The sequence below is a fragment of the Mobula hypostoma genome, chromosome 12, assembly GCF_963921235.1.
Source record: "Mobula hypostoma chromosome 12, sMobHyp1.1, whole genome shotgun sequence".
Lineage (NCBI taxonomy): Eukaryota > Metazoa > Chordata > Chondrichthyes > Myliobatiformes > Myliobatidae > Mobula > Mobula hypostoma.
The window spans coordinates 43809204-43826616 of NC_086108.1; the positions used below are offsets into that span (position 1 = coordinate 43809204).

At 38.0% G+C, this 17413-nt stretch overlaps 1 protein-coding gene across 1 annotated transcript in view; it reads right to left on the reverse strand.

The window, feature by feature from the left end:
- Positions 1 to 4397: 4397 nt before the first annotated feature.
- The window catches only part of dph5 (diphthamide biosynthesis 5), a 97395-nt gene continuing 84379 nt past the window's right edge, over positions 4398 to 17413 (reverse strand). The window contains exons 6-7 of the mRNA XM_063063933.1: positions 15576 to 15679; positions 4398 to 9763 (exon numbers count right to left, since the gene is read on the reverse strand). Of these exons, the coding sequence (XP_062920003.1) occupies positions 9540 to 9763; positions 15576 to 15679 (328 nt within the window). The 3' untranslated portion in view covers positions 4398 to 9539. The remainder of the gene's footprint in view (positions 9764 to 15575; positions 15680 to 17413) is intronic.

The window sequence follows — 17413 nt, forward strand, 5'->3', positions numbered from 1 at the left end:
GCTATTTTCCTTTTCAGATGTGAAACTTTGTTCTTGCATTTGGTTCTTAAATGTTAACAATTCTCTATGCACTATTATATTTTCTGTGAATCTTCCTTAGTGTATCATAGCCTACTCACTAATGCATTTGTAGGTCTGTGTAAAATTAAAGACACTATTTCACCTTCCAGCTTAATGAATAATTTTATCTTCCCTCAGCAAGATTATTGATAAACCACTTTGCACAGTACCCAAACTGAAAGAGATTGTTGTCTGCTCAACTAAGGAACAACTGGTCTAACATGGAATCCACTTTGCACTCTGCAAATATATCGTCTGCGCTATAATTGGAAGAGTCTAGGACCAGAGGGTACAGCCTGAGTGTAGGACGTTCCTTTAAAACAAAAATAAGGAGGAATTTCTTTAGCTGGGGATGGTGAATCTTTAGAATTCATTGCCACATAGATGGCAAGTCATTTAAAGTGGAGGTGGACAGGTTCTTGATTAGTAAGGGCAACAAAGGTTATGAAGAGAAGGAAGAAGAATGGAGTTGAGCATGAAAATAAAAGTCATGACTGAATAGGGGAGCAGACTCGATGGGCCGCATGCCTAATTCTGCTTGCTCCTATGTCCTATACCTTATGTCTAAACTGTTTTAACTGGTAACCAGGGGACATAGATTTAAGGTGAAAAACAAAACACAGAAATGGTCTCTTGCGTTGACTCTATCAATAAATAAAATCATGGCTTATCTGATCAAGATTCAAGACATAATATTCAAGATTGTTTAATATCATTTCCAGTACACAAGTGTAAAGGAGAACAAAATAATTGTTACTCCGGATCTAATGCAGCACAAAAAAACACAATAAGAAAAAGAACACAACAATAAAAAAAACATAATAAATGTAAATACATAAGATAGCTTATATACATAGATTGATTGTATGTACTTAAAGTGCTGCTAGGTACAGGAGTGTACATAAGGTGACTCTGATGGGGAATTATAACATAGAGGTGGTGGGGGTGTGGTAGGGTGGGTTAGTGGGTGGAGTGGTAGAACGTCACTACTTTTGAGTGCTCCTGGCATGAATGCTACATAGTTCTGTCCCCCATGGGAGTGGAGCAAACAGCCAATGAACAGGGTTTTCTAGCACTTTTCTGTATACATGTGGCTGATTGTTTGTAGGCTAGAGCCAGTGATGTTTTGGGCAGTTTTAACTACCAGCTGTAGAGCCTTCCTGTCCGCCACAGTGCAGTTTCTATACCATGCAGTGATGCAGCATTTTAGGACACTCTCTAGTGCACATCTGTAAAAGGGGGCAAGTATTGATATACATAGTCTAGCTCTCTTCAGTCTGCTCAGAAAGTAGAAGCGTTAATTATGTACTATGTGATCTAGGACCATGCGGGGTGTTAATTTTGCACTCCCGTGAGTTTGCAGTTTCCATTGCTGTGCCACCTAGGTAAAGAAAATATGAGTGGTGCAAGTTTCCTTAAGTTGATAATCATCTCCTTTGTCTTGTTGACATTGAGGAAGAGGTCATTTGCCTGGCACCGGGTCCTGAGCTCTTCCACCTCCTCTCTGTGGGCTGTCTCATCATTGTTGGTGATAGGCCCCACACTGTTGTATCATCAGCGAACTTGACAATGTGGCTACTAGGGTGTTTGGCTGTGCAGTCGTGTGTGATGTGAGCAGAGCGTATCGCAGTGTGCTCAGCACACAGCCCTGGGGCGGGGGGGGGAGGGGGGCAGCTGTATTAATGATGATGGGGAGGGAGGAGCGGTTCTGCATCCTGACTATCTGAGGTCTGTTGGTTGAAAAGCCCAACACCCAATGGCACATAAATAAGCAACAGGACTTGTCCTTTTTTAAGAGTCCATAATAATTGTAACTAATTCATAAACAATAGTCTCTGCTCAAAATTACCATGTCACACCAAAAAGATTATCGCCAATTTGGGCACACACTCTCAAAAAGATTGGTCACCACCGCCCTAGGTGTTTACTTTTGGATAGCACAGGAATCCCAAAACCGACCAGCACCTGTGCTGAGAACTCCCAGAAGTTATCAGCAAAACCCAGGTCTATAATTCTAAGATTTGACATCAGCTCTTGATTCCGAAATGAAAACAGAATATGTTGGAATCGCTTAGCAGGTCATGCAGCATTGACAGGAAGAGCAAGTGAGTTTCAGTTTCTGGTCTGAGACCTCAGGTCAGGTTTGCTTTTATAATTGATGCAAATTTCTGCCAAATCAGATATGCACCGAGCTATCTTGGTACTTCAACTTACAGATAATATTTTATTCTAATTGGTTTGATATCCCTATATGACGTTAATCATTCCCTATCCAAGAAGTTTAAAAATTGTGGTTGTAGTTCTTAATTCAGAATCATATTCGGAGGAAGTAAGAGGTCAGATATTTCCCACAGAGCATAAAAGAAAAATGTATTCTCAAACAACTCATCTTGGAAAGCCTTTGGGAGAGCACATCAACTCAAGGACACATAACAAATTTAGGGGAATAGAAAAAAAAGCATACTTTATTTGACCTCAAACCTTGTTACGCAAATTCAGATCAGTTCAGCGTCATCTGAAAATATCCAAGGTATGTCACCAAAATAGTTCCTAGTAGACCATTTTAAATACTTACCCCATCCTTGAATGATTTACTTTCTAATGTCAGTTTCAAATTTACTTTTTGCCAACTTAAACTTATATCCACTATTGTTTTTAACATTAAATAGCCTTTTGCCTTTACCATATTTAGTTATTTAATACTGTATATATTGCAATGAAGTTCTCCATCACTTCAGAAATACAGCCTATCAGATTAGAGACCTTTTCTTTGTTCTTCTTCTCAATTTTGGTGGCTTGAAAGTGGTAACTGAAATTATATACAGTGGTCCAACTGTCTGAACAATAAATCGTAAACTACAGCATAATCTTTGTAGGCCTACATCACTAGATCTGTTTTTTTAAAAATAAGTTGCTTGACACTGAAAGTGATCAATTACTGGCTAATTGTTAACAATTTCTAGGATGTCTATGTTGTCCATTGTTTTGTCTAAATCTTTGCATTTCATTTCTGTTTTACATATCTATTTATATCTACGTACAAATTTGAAGCTTTTCAAATCATATTCACTACTCCTTAGAACTAGCCAGCAATTATAAAAGCTTACAATTGACAACTGACACAAGCATTTTATACAAATAAGAAACCACAGTGTCCATAAAATGATCCGTGTGGTAACCCACTGTCATAGAGTAGCTCCCACGTCTGAAACACAGTCTCTGTCATTCATATTACTTTTTAGCTAATTTCTTATCCTAAGCAATCAAATTAAGAATGCTTCTTAAAGAGCCTTAGTTTGAAACAGGGAGAATTTGAGAGCGAGAGAATTTGTGTGTGTGGGGGGGGGGGGGGAGAGAGAGAGAAAAAATAAAATTACATAAAAGATATTTGAACACAGAAGTTCTTTTAATTTACATCCAATTTATCAAAACTTAATAGCATCAACAAATAAAAACTGAAAAGGCCAGAAGCACTCAGCAGATCACACAGTATCTGTGAAAATAGAAATAGAGCTAACATTTCGGCCACAATCCTACGTTCTTCTCACAGATGTGCTTGACCTGTTATGCATTTCCAATATTTTGTTTCTATTTCAGATTTCTATCTCATGCAGTTATTTTGATTGTCATTTAGCATACTTTCTTTCCTACCTAACCATGTGCCATCAGCAAATTTAGCAACCTTTAGTCCTTCATTCAAATTAGTTTTATAAATGGATAAAAGTTGAGGCCCCATATCCAATCACACCACTTATTACACCTCAACAACCAGAAAATGTTGCATCTTTCCCTTCTGTTAGTCGGTGAATTTTCTATCCAGGGAAACTGTAGGTGCTAGACTATGGAATAATATGGAAGAACACAGCTGGTCAAGCAACATCTGTGGAAGCAAAAAGAAACATTGATGTTTCAGACTGTGATACTGTGAGTCTGCATCAGGACTGAGAAAGAAGAGGGAAGATTGCCAGTATACAGCATGTTAACTCAGAGGCTGGTAGGTGGCATCTGAAAATAGATGAAATTTGGGGGGGGGGAGGGGGCGGTGGTGGAGGAAAATTATGGGTAGTTGGAACCAGGTGGAGAAAAAGGAGTGGAAAAGATAAAGCAAAGGAGAAGCCACACACATCAAAGTTGCTGGTGAACGCAGCAGGCCAGGCAGCATCTCTAGGAAGAGGTACAGTCGACGTTTCAGGCCGAGACCCTTTGTCAGGACTAACTGAAGGAAGAGTTAGTAAGAGATTTGAAAGTTGCTCTAACTCTTCCTTCAGTTAGTCCTGATGAAGGGTCTCGGCCTGAAACGTCGACTGTACCTCTTCCTAGAGATGCTGCCTGGCCTGCTGCGTTCACCAGCAACTTTGATGTGTGTTGCTTGAATTTCCAGCATCTGCAGAATTCCTGTTGTGAAGCAAAGGAAAAGAAAGCTAGGTGGACAGGTAGGTGTATGTGGGAAAATAACTTTTGAAGCTGTGGGTTATGTGAAAATGGAAAATACTTCTCTTTCCTCTCAGTCCTAATGCAGGCTCTTGACCTGAAATGTTGACGTACAACTTTTGTTTTTCCTTCCACAGATGCTGCTTGACTGTCTGGGATCTTCCAGCATTCTTTTATTTCTGTTTCTGTCCTTGGTGGTGTTACCTCCCACAGGAAAGGCTTCCATTTTCCTCAATAACCTTTTCAAATACTTTCTGGGAATCATAGCATAGCCACAGGTTCTTCTTTATTCACAACATATGTTATGCAAAGAACTGTAGTATATTAAAGAAGAGATTTCCCTTCACAAAACCACATGGACTTTATGAATTACTTTGAACTTTCCTAGTGCCCTGCAATGATACCTTTAATTCTTATTTATTCTCATCAACATATGAACAGGTAACTGGCTTGTAGCATTTCTGCTTTCTAACTTCTTCCCTTTTTGAATAAAGGAGTTATATAGAACAGTACTGCACAGGAACAGACCTATGGCCCCACCCCACCCAATGCTGAGCCAAATTAATAAAGATATGTTATTAAACTGATGTATTCTGACTGCCCATGGTCTCTATCTCTCCATATTCATGTGTTTATCTATGAGCCTCTCAAATGCCTTTTTTGTATCTGCCTCCACCACTGTCCCAGGCAGCGTATTTCAGACACCCACCACAATCTGTGTAGTAAAAAAGACCTGGAATGGCTCCCCGCCCCCCATTTGATAGAACTTTCCCCAAATCTAGGACATTTTGGGAAATTAAAACCAAATCATCAGCTATTCACTAATTCATAAAAGCTGTCAAAAACTGCTGATGCTAGAAATCTGAAATAAAACAAATAAGAGTTTGGTTAATAACCATTAGTCAGAACTAGGCTGATCTCCGAACTAGATCTCTGATCTGAAATATAAATTCTGTTTCCCTGTCCACAGATGCTTCCTGACCTGCTGAGTGATTCCAGCACTTCTGTTTTCATCTCTCTGCTTCCTTCTCTTAAGACCCTATGATGATGTCTATCAGAGGTTTACCAGCCTACTGATGCAACATCTTGTTTAGTTTCATCAACCTGGCAATTATATTTTTCCTGAGTTCCTCCCTCTCGTCTGATTTCTGATTTAACTCTTTCTGAGAAGTTATTAGAATGCAGAAATATCCCCGGAGAAGGTCAAATGGTTAGTGATGCAACTTGTAACAGTATATGGGGAAAAAAAGGCTTAAAATGCTCTGTTTACAGGAGGAAAAGTACCTAAAATATTTTCTTAATTGCAACTCTAGCAGGTAAATATATTGCTCTCTATTGCTAGAAGCTAAAGACAGACTTTGGACCTAGATAAAAAGCAAAAAAAAAAAAAAAATGCGATTCAGGAATAAATTCAAGAAATTACATTGTCTTAGGGAAACTGAATCAGACACAATAACACACTAGAATCCTAAAGGAAACAAAATACGTGATTTTTTGACTGATTTCCACCACTTCATCAGTTTGTTTGCTCATAAAATCAGAGAACAATTCACATAGTCTGAGTCTTCTTCACTTGTAGTCATTTTTTCATGTGTAAATTCAGCACCTGGGATATATGCGCCTCTAATTTTTGAACCTGTTAGTATTAATCACTCATGGCCATACCTTCAATGTCAAGGCGCTATCTTCTGGAACTTAAACCCCCTAAATCTATCTTCATACTTAACCTTATCTGCAACTCTTTCCTACTTTTAAGATGATCCTTAAAACTTAAATGCTGAACTCAATACATTCTTAAATATCTTTGCACCTGTCTGATTTTGTGTAATAATGCCCCTCTGGGGCATCTTAGGACTTTCTACTATGTTAATTAATTAATTAATTAATTAATTGAAAAGCAAGTTGCTTTTGTTACATGGGCCTAAGTCCTGCAGTGAGGAATCAAACAGAAAACTATTGATTAGGACCAATACACAAATTCATTTTGATTTTATGCCAATACATACATAGTTAGAATATAGCTTTAAAAACAAAAAGTACAATGGTAATGAAAACCTCACAAATTTAAGTGAATATCTCAATAGTGGATTTAGTGTCCTTGCTGAATGCGATGTAGATGGCATTTTGGTGAAATTTGAAAATTGTGAACCTTGGAGAATTCTGAAATGTCTAGTGTTAATGGAAAATTAAACACTGCTTAACCGTTAAATAACAACTAGCTTGTCAGTACAGGATTCTAATGGAAGTTTATTCAAAGTACGAGTCAGAAATACTAAGTACTGAGACATTTTGAACTTTCTCTCGTGCTGCAGAAAACATATGTAAACTGTTCTACTTAAAGAGTTAGTGTTTCCTACAAGGAACTAACGTTTTCCATTAAGCAACTTAACAAGTGTCAGATAAGCATACGGTTAAGAGTGATCTGCTCGGGCACCTATAAATCCATCATTTTTCCAATCTACACTGACTTCCATCTTCCAATGCCTCAAATTCACCTTTACATCCCTTCATGGCTGCACTTTTCACTATCTTTGCAACCACCTGCTATTCCTCTAATATTGGCTTCTTACACAGCCCCTTTCCACACTTCGTTTCACAATAACAGCTGTGCTTTCAGCCATACAGATCATGTTCTCAGGCTGTTTGCTTAAATGTCCACCTCTACAGCTTCCATCATACCAAAAAGAATTTCAGGATATATATTGTATACACTTCTCTGACATTAAATGTACCTATTGAAGTCTCTCTTAAAAATCACATATGCAAGCTTAGGGTTTGGGTATGGAGTCAATGCATACTAAGTAACTAATTATTCCACGGAACCCCTGGCTATAGTGAGGTTGGGATTATGGGGATATGGGTTGATGCACCAGCTGATGCAGCTGCCTCACAACTCCAGGGAACAGTGCTTAGTTTGCATGATTTCCAGTGACTGCATCCACTTCCAGCAGTTGCAGGTTTCCTTGCACATTCAAAAGATGTTCTGGTAAATTAATTGGTAGATGTGAATTACCACTTAGTGTAAGGCAAAGATCAATGGGAGTTGGCGAGTGTATGAAAATTGGAGGGCTATTTGGAAATTGGTGGGGCAGTGAATACGATGAAATTGCTCTAAAGGGAACTGGCATGAGTCAAATTACTTCCTTTTGCATCATAATTGGCTGAATAGTGTAGATTATAAGATTACATAAATGGACGAGCTTTTTGCATCACTGATAGCCAAAAAAACATTTTCTGTTGGAGGTTAATCAGCAATCTTTTTAGACAACCTTGCACTCAATGTCAGTAAGACCAAGAAATTGATTGTGTACTTCACAAAGGGAAAGTTGAGGGAACACACACTAGTCCTTTTCGAGGGATCAGCATTGGAAAGGCTGAGCAGTTTCAAGTTTTTGGGTGTCAACATCTCTGAAGATCTATCGTGGGCCCAACGTATTGTTGCGATTACAAAGGCAACGGCTATATTTCATCAGGAGTTTGAGGAGACTTGATATGTCACCAAAGACTCTCACAAATTTGTACAGACATATCATGGAAGGCATTCTAATTGGTTGCATCACCATTTGGCATGCAAGTGCCACTGCACAGGATCAGAAAACGCTGCAGAAAGTTGTAAGCTTTGTCAGCTCCATCATGGGTTCTAACCTCTCCAGCATTCAGGACACTTTCAAAAGGCGACGTCTCAAAAAGGTGGCATCCATCATTATAGACCGTCATCACCCAGGACATGCCCTCTCCTCACTTCCTCACTGTTTCCATCACAGAGAAGGTACAGGAGCCTGAAGAGAGAGAGAGAGAGAGAGAGAGAGCGAGAGACACACACACACACAATGTTTTAGGACCATCTTCTTCCCCTCTGTCATCAGATTTCTGAACCAACAGTGAACCCGTGCTCACTACCTCACTTTTTTGCTCTCTTTTTGCACTACTTATTTAATTGTTATATATACTTACTGTAATTTAAAGTTCTTTTATTACGTATGGCAATGTAGTGCTGCCGCAAAACAACAAATTTTATGACATATGCCAGTTATATTAAACCTGATTCCGAATCATAGGATTAAATGCATAATTCTATATCTAATGTTTTAAAAGCAGAGACATACTATTTGGTACTGGTTTAAGACTTTAAGATGACAAGGCAAGATTTTGCAAATGAAGGGTCATTGTGGATGGTATGTTAACAAGTCTTCAGAATACTGGAATTAGAACATAAATATACTGTACAGTATCCAGCTCTAATATCAATAATCAAATTCTACTACGACATTTGTATGATCATGACTAACTCTAGTTTTCACCATCCTCTTTGCCCAGGGTATTCTTTTCATATCCTTTTCGTAGGCATCTTCAAACATCACCTGCCTTTGTGCCATTCATGTCTGTGAGAAACTGCTTCCCTACTCAAACAATGGAATCCAATTTAGCAGGTATCAGTACCCAACCCCCCAAATAAAAACCTTTCTCAGTTGTATGCTTAAACTTTAACTTATCCTGCAATAACTAACTATTAGGTCATACAGTGTAGGATAAAATCATTTGACTCATGTGGTGTGAGCCAGTTCCTTAAAATACAATTTGTTTTTTACCCATATACAAATGTTCCTTTTTCAATATGGAGTCATACAAGCTTGCAGCAAGACTTTCCAAAAAGGGGACAACGTTCAACTGCAGTCTATTAAGGAGTGCTGCTACAAATGGGAGAACCACAGAGAGAAGTAGTTCTGGGACACTGTGTTAAAAAATGAGCGTATATCAAACAGTCTCTGTACTAACTTGATCCTAATGGAGACTTACTAACACTTTAATGTAAAATACTCAATTCCCAACACTAATAGATTCGGCAATTTATTTCATATACACTAAAGAAAGATTCCAGATACTGGAAACATTAGGAGGTTAGCCTGCAACTGAGCATACAACAAACCTTTGACAATTAAGAGATAGCTTTAACAGTTCTTTTAAAAGGCAATCCAGCTTTTTTCTCCACTTATAAAGGAGCATAAAACTGAACAGCTGAGACCTGAAATTGCAGGTTAATTGTTTCACTATGATTTCATATGTTGATCAAGTTTATTAAAACTTGAATTATCCACAGCGAAGAGTTTCAGCATCTCAATTTCCATAGGATGCATATGGCCTGTAATGATCAGGGAATGTAGAGGAGCACCTAGATCCACCTTCACCATCTGTTGTAGTGTTGCAGCAGCAATCTTTTGGTCTTTGGAACCCACTCTGGCTAGTCCGACACACAAGGTCTCTTCAGTCAGTGCTAAATTAGAGAAAGACAGAACATCAGACAATTAGACACAAAAATACATTCAGCATTTTCAAATCTGAAATACTCTCACCTTTAGGCACAGATTTTAATGTGATGTACCTTACATAAACTTTGTAGTTGTACCATAAGACAGTTTCAGTGCATTTCCTGCCCTATCCTCTCCAAAGACTGAATCTGTCCCTGTAGGCATTTGTCTGGTGGAACAGGCATGTTCATCATTAGTATGTGCAAGTCAGAGTTTAAAAAATGTATTATCATATAATTTAGAGTATAACATCCTCTTAACTGGGACAATGTATCCAATTAAAAGGATTAGCAGACCTGGAGATGATGTAAAAAAAATTTTAAAAAGATACCTTGAACAGTACTCTTCCTTGTTCTTCTGTATTTTAATCTTTATTAAAAAACACTAAAACTAACAAAGTCAATTTCATAATAAAATACTGAGAATACAGATCTAAGAGCCCCAGTGAAATGAAGCTTTTCTGGTGAGTCACTGAAACATACAGCACAGAAGTGTGACTTCACAGATAACCTGACCCATGCTGACCATGATCCAATCTGCCTGCACCAGGTCTATGTCTACTATTCACTTCCTATCCATGCAGCTACCCAAATGTCTTATAAATGTTGTAATGGTATCAACATACATTACTTTCTCTGGCAGCTCATTCAAATATTCAGCACCCTCTGTGCAAAAAGTCTACTCCACAGATTTCCTTTGAATTTATTCCCTCTCACCTTAAACCTGTGCCCTCCTGTCCTAGGAAAACTCTGACAATCTATGTCCCTCAATTTTGTGAACCTCTATAAGATCATCCCTTAGCCTCCTACATTCCAATGAGAATAAACCCAGTTTATCTAATTGCTCCTTATAATTCCATTCCTTCATCAGCAATATCCTTATAACTCTCTTCTGCACTTCTTCTATTGCCACATCTTCGCTGTTGTGATGGCCAGAACTGTACACAATACTACAATAGCACTCTCACCAATGCTTTGTACAGCTGCAACATAACATCCCAACTCATACTCAGTACCACAGACTTTGCAGGTAAGCATACCAAAATGCCTTCTTCACTACCCTATCCACCAGTGTCACCACTTTCAGGGAGTTATGGACTTGCACTCCAAGGTCTTTTTTTTTTACAATTCTCTCTGGAGGGTCTTGCATTCACTGCAATTTGTCCTCCCAAAGTGCAATGACTGCACTTGCCTGGATTAAATTTCATCTGCCATCACTCCATTCAAATTTCCAGCTGTCCACGTATGTTCTGCTGTATCTTTAAATTACCTTTGTTATCTAAAAGCCTACCAATTTTTGTGACATCTGCAGACATACTAATCACACCACATACTTTCTCATTTGTCACTTTGGGTTCGGGTTAGCAAGGTATCAGCACCGATCCCTGTTTTACCCCACTTGTTACAGACTTTCTGTCAGAAAAACACCTATCTTTCATCTCTATTTGCTGCCTTCTATCATCCAGCCAATTTTGGATCCAGTTTACCAACATGCCATAGACACCGTCCACCTAAACTTTTCAGCCCAGCCTATCATGTGGGTTCTTGTCAAAAGTCTTATGAAAATCTACATACACATATCCACTGCTTTGCCTTCAGCACTCTCCTTGGTAATCTACTCAAAAAACTCAAGCATATTTGTGAGACATGACTTTCCATCCACAAATCTATGCCTGATTCCTTTTAATCAGTCCCTACGTTTCCATATATTCTGTCTCTCAGAATCTTCTACCAACAGCTTCCCTACTATTAATATTCTGTAATATTCAACATTCTGGAATTTCAATGGTTAGCCCCAGTACCCCTTTTGATCAAGGGGACAACATTTGCTGTCCTCCAGTCTTCTGGTACTTCACCCTTAGCTAATGAGGATACTGTCCCCAACTAACTGATTCCTCCTCTACTCTACCCTCAGCTCCATGAGTAAAGCCCTGCTCTGATTACCAACCATTCCTCTCCCTCATGACTTGCCAGAACTAGAACTGGTCCCCCTCACAGACCTGCCTGATACCATCCCTTGTGTGTTCAGCATCAATGCAGCGCACGTAGGAGATAGGTGAGGGTCATTCAGCAGAACTTCTTGTAATGGATCCATGACCAAAATGATTGCCGGTGTTCTGTGAAATGACCCATTAGCACATCTTCCCTGAAGCCAATGAATATCTTGGTCAACTTCTTTCCTTCTTAATGTACGTGAGGGTTACTGATATGCAGGGGGAATGACTTTGCTAACCTTGTTGACAAAATCTTCCCAGTGTATTTATGCCCTCACATACTGAGTCAAGATAGTTTTAAAAGCTGATTTACTAAGCTCTTTCACATGGCCAGACTTTATGTGAGTTTCATGGAAAGAAAAAGAGTTAATGCATCACGCTGAAGACAAGTGGCCCCTTTCCACAGATACTGTCTAATCTACTGAAAGCTTCCAGCAATTTTAGCTTTTATTTCAGATTTTCAATATCAGCAGCTTTTTGATGGTCATTGTGTTGGCGCGTGGCCAAGTGGTTAAGGCGTCGGTCTAGTGATCTGAAGGCTGCTAGTTCCAGCCTCAGCTGAGGCAGCATGTTGTGTCCTTGAGCAAGGCACTTAACCACACATTGCTCTGCGATGACATCAGTGCCAAGCTGTATCAGTCCTAGTGCCCTTCCCTTGGACAATATCAGTGGCGTGGAGAGGGGAGACTTGCAGCATTTGCAACTGCCGGTCTTCCATACAACCTTGCCCAGGCCTGCGCCCTGGAGACCTTCCGAGGCGCAAATCCATGGTTTTACCAGACTAACAGATGCCTATTATATTACTATCCCTTTCATCTTATGATCCAGACATAGGGTTTGGCACCAAGATTCAAGTAAAATTACATGCAAATATGACTTTTTAAATAATGTATCAAAATAAAATGTTAATGTGACAGGAAATGGATCTTGTGTTTTTTCGTCACATCTGCCACATGTTAATATGTGTAACATTAGAGTGCAATACTGACCATCTCAATGTGTTGGTTTTAATTACAATGGGATCTTTGCAGCCTGATTGGGTTTATTTGGTCACATAATATGAGTACATTTTCAATGAAAATTAGATGAAAATATTCAAATAGTTTACTCGAAGCCTAGTCAAATGATTTTAAAAAATATTTTTGAGATGATGAGCTACTGACGACGATCACGATCAAAGATAATCCTCATTGTTTGCAGTTTCCGAAGAACTGCAGCTTGACAAGTTACACAGAGAATTTGTGAAAATTGGCAGAGCTGTTTACATAAGGGATCATAAGTGTTTAGAAATGAACAGGATGGGAATCCAACTCAGAAAGTTTGCTTCCTATAAGCTGCAATGACAGGAAATGGTTCACATTTGCACTTCTAAGTGACTTGGGGGAAGTGAAGTGTTAAGGCTGACAAAACATTGCATCAGAAGAAAGACAGGCTAAGCATGGGAAAAATAATGAACATATTTATGTTGGAACTTTCTGACCTAAACCAATTAGGGCATTGTCATTTGACAACAATCAATGATTAAATATTACAATGATGTTGGTTTAAAGGACAAATATTGGCCACCACACCAAGAAAACCCCTTCTTCTAATTGTAGTGCCAAGGATTCTTCCGTATGTACTTGAAAGAGTAGACTGGGTCTGGGTTTGAAGACATAAGAGACTGCAGATGCTGGAATTGGGAACAAAAAAATACACTGGAATAACCCAGGGGACAGGCAACATCTGTGAAAACAAGTGATGAACCTGTGGAATTCATTGCCACGGACAGCTGGGTATATTTAAGTCATTGGGTATATTTAAATGGAAGTTGATAAGGTTAAATCAGCCACGATTGAATGGCAGAGCAGACGCAATGGGCCAAATGGCTTAATTTGTTTCTATGTCTTATGGTCTAAGTCTGATGTCGATGTTTCAGGTCAAGACTCTGCATCATGACTAGGTTTAATATCTCATCTAAAAGTCGATACCATTAATAGAAGAGCACTCTTTCATTACTGCACTGAAAGGTCAGTCTGGGTTATGGACAAAGTTCTGCAGAACAGCCAGTATCTTCCAGCCTGTGTTCCAACAAGTTCAGATTCCTGCTTAACTGTGGAATCTTAATCTTGCTAACTACTCTTCATTGTTGATTTCTTATCTCTACTCCAGATGAAGTTGTGGTACAGATGCTGTCAAATCTGGCCAACAATCTGCGACAAAACTCTAAATGAGAATCAGGTTTAATGTCATCACCATATGTCATGAAATTCATTAGCTTAACAGCAGCAGTACAATGCAATACATGACAAATATAGAAAAATAAATAAATCAATTGAAGTACATATATGTATATTACATAGTTAAATTAAAATAGTGCAAAAACAGAAATAATAAAAAAATGAGGTGGTGTTCATGAATAGAGACGAATGACTGAGGGTAAGGTAATTTACATTTCTCTGAATTAGTATAGTTAATTGCCCTGGTGTTCAGAAGTTTGCTAGTTTTATTAGTTAACAAAAATTACTTAAACATTTTTCATTGTAATTGATAATTTTTGAATATTTTGAACATTTCTGAATGCCACAAAAATCCTCTTTGAAAGACAGAGTACATCCGTGTAAGACCACACTGCAGGCAGGATACATGGGCTGCATCTAGCAGTACTGACATTTGTGGAGGGGGATCCATAAAAGGATAGCTTAGCAGCAAGTGCGGGCAATTCACAACAGGCAGGAAATCCTGGACCATTATGTCTCAGGAGTGAAATTTTAACTCATGACCTTTATGGCAGGACAAACTGGAAATATGATTGTCCTTTTATAAAGGAAATATTCTTGTTAGGTGTGAAGAACAGGAAATTTGAGTATTTCATTTAAAATAGGCAGTTTTGAGGATTAAATACTGCATTATGCATTACACAATGAGGAATTCCTGAGGACATAGCTTATACATATGGCATGAACTTTAATCTTTACTCAGTAAAAATATAATAGGGATATTTCCCACGTTCCTGTCTGTTTTGTAGGAATCAACTAAATGCTAAAATGCAAATTCAATCACTTCTGTTTGAGATCAGGATCATGAAAGGGCCTTAATGCCATTCTATCAATGTGTACAACAACTATGTCAGTCATTACATCAGGCTTTACCATATTTGAGTTTACAAAATACAGTTGGATACCTTCTCCTGGTGATAATCACTCTACTGGTACAAAATAGATCTAAAGGGGTTGAATTATGAATGCAGTGTATTATTATGTGCCTGTATGTACAACAATGGAAACTAAGTTTCATTGAACTGAGGAACAGCATGATAGGGAAGGGTGATAAAACAGGAAGATTGAGCGTGTTTCCTGCAGATTGTAAATGATTATCAAAGGATATTTACAGTTTAACAGTTTGTGTCTGAGCCTTTGTCCAATTTACGGAAGGCATTCAAATAAGTTTAGAACAGCTAACATTTTCTTAAAGAGAAATAAGGATATTCAAATTAAAAGTCTCCAGTTATGTCTTAAAAAGTCTTATGTTAACAGTTTCCCAAATTGTTAACATAACTTGTATCTTACCTAATGTAAATCCTAGCTCAAAGAGGCATTAACTTGAGTTGCTATAACTAACAAATAAAATTGATTAATATCATTTGCTAATTGGATATAATGCAATAAAAGAATAAGATTACAACACTAAATATAGCCACCACAAAGGTCCCTTAAGGATGTTCAAATAGATATACCGCACATTAATTGTTTTGAAGAAGATAGAACCTGGAATAATCGGTTTTAAAGACAAAAACAGTTACTTACCTAGCTCCTCTCCTTTACCTCTTCGATTTTCAATTATCTCCAGTAGTTGTTCAGCAGCCTCATTCACAGACATGAACCTGGGAGGCTCAAAGATCTTCCTTCCCCTAAAAAATACATTTTCATCTGTGTTTCTAAATAGATTTTTAAATTTCTTTCCTATCCAACAACAAAATATTGAAAAAATAGAGCAGGGCAATAGAATTTACCCCTTTCACACTGAAATCAATGAATATTTCAGTTGATTTTTAAACTGAATACAAGGCAACGCTCCAAGGCAGTTAATAAGAGAGTTATCAAACAGGAGTTGAAACTTGTTCAGGTGAACAAAATCTTGAGAGAAGAGTGGTAGAGAGATTTAGTTGCAAAATTCCAGGTATTGAGGCCTTGGCAGTTGACAACACTCTTGCCACAGGTAGATGAGTAAATCCGGCAACGACAAAAATGTACCAGTAAAATTTAACAGTAAGGAAGACTGCCAAACAGAGGAATCTGTTGGATGAAGTCTCTAGGTAATCAAATCACAAACATCAGCTAAACTGCTGAAGCACTAATTCTAAATATCCATGACTTCCAACCATTTCATGCTAAAAAATAAATCATATTATATCTCCAAGTTAGCTAGCTGAGGAAATGCATGACTTGCATTGAGCCAGAGGCCAGAGAAGTCCTGGATTCAATTCCCAATATGTGTTAAATTAGTCAATTTCATTTTGGAGGTGAATGGCTACAGAAAATGAAGGATGTGATTTAAGATTGAATGTGATTACCTCAGTAACATTGCATATAAAAAACTTCCCTTAGGTAAGGTGCAGAGGATTACTACCATTATGCAAAGAATCATAGATCATAATTAATTACTATTATGGAAGGGAAATGGTGAAAAATAAAATACTGTTAAATGAAGAAGAAGAAAGCCCTTAACTCCGAGTGGAGTCATTGGAACGCCGTCATGACAGCATTTTCTTAGCAGGCTTTCTTATTTTTATGAGGCCAAGTTGCCACCAAAGATGGAAAGCGTGCAAGGGAGCCGGCTGGATTTGAACTCGGGAGCCTTCACTCTGAAGTCCAGCGCTGATGCCACTACACCATCAGCCAGCATACTGTTAAATGAAGAAACTAAATATTTATTGGCTAGTTTTAATTTTAAATTACCAGTAGCAGTGAAACATTTTAATAATATCATACAAGTGCTTATAATATTAAATATTTTAAAATTAAGCTGCTTCTACCTAGTTAAACTACTATATTTTTGCTGCCATTTACATGATTGAAGCAGCATTCTTTGTCTTGGAGAACTAGATTCAAATCATAACAAGATTGCTGTCCAAAATAAGCACAATTAAAGTATAAATTTTAAATATTTCCCACTGGATGTGTTCCAGTTTGACTGGAATTTGATTATGATAATTTGAAAGCATACAGTTGGCTAATGAGTGGGTTCGGAGCTACTGGGTATTATTTGTCTATCTTATGACCTCAGTAACTCAGTATTGATTTTCCTTGTACCTGTGGCATTATCAAGTTTGGACAAGTCTTGTATTAGTTTCTAACATATTTTATGTTTCAGGCAACAGTTTAACCAATCTTAGATGGAGCAGGGAAAGACTAGCATCCATAAAATAGATTAGCATGGTGGCAGCAGGGCATTAACCTGCTTCCCAAAGGCAAAAAGCTTTAAATGAGATTTCACTTCTTATATTTACCTCCATTTTAAGCAAAGTGCTGGTCAGATAGGTTAAATGTACTTTGGTAAAATTGACAACATTTTGGTAAAATAAGAATACTAAATAGAACAGATAATTACCTATGCAGCACTGTCTCAGGAACAGGAACTACCT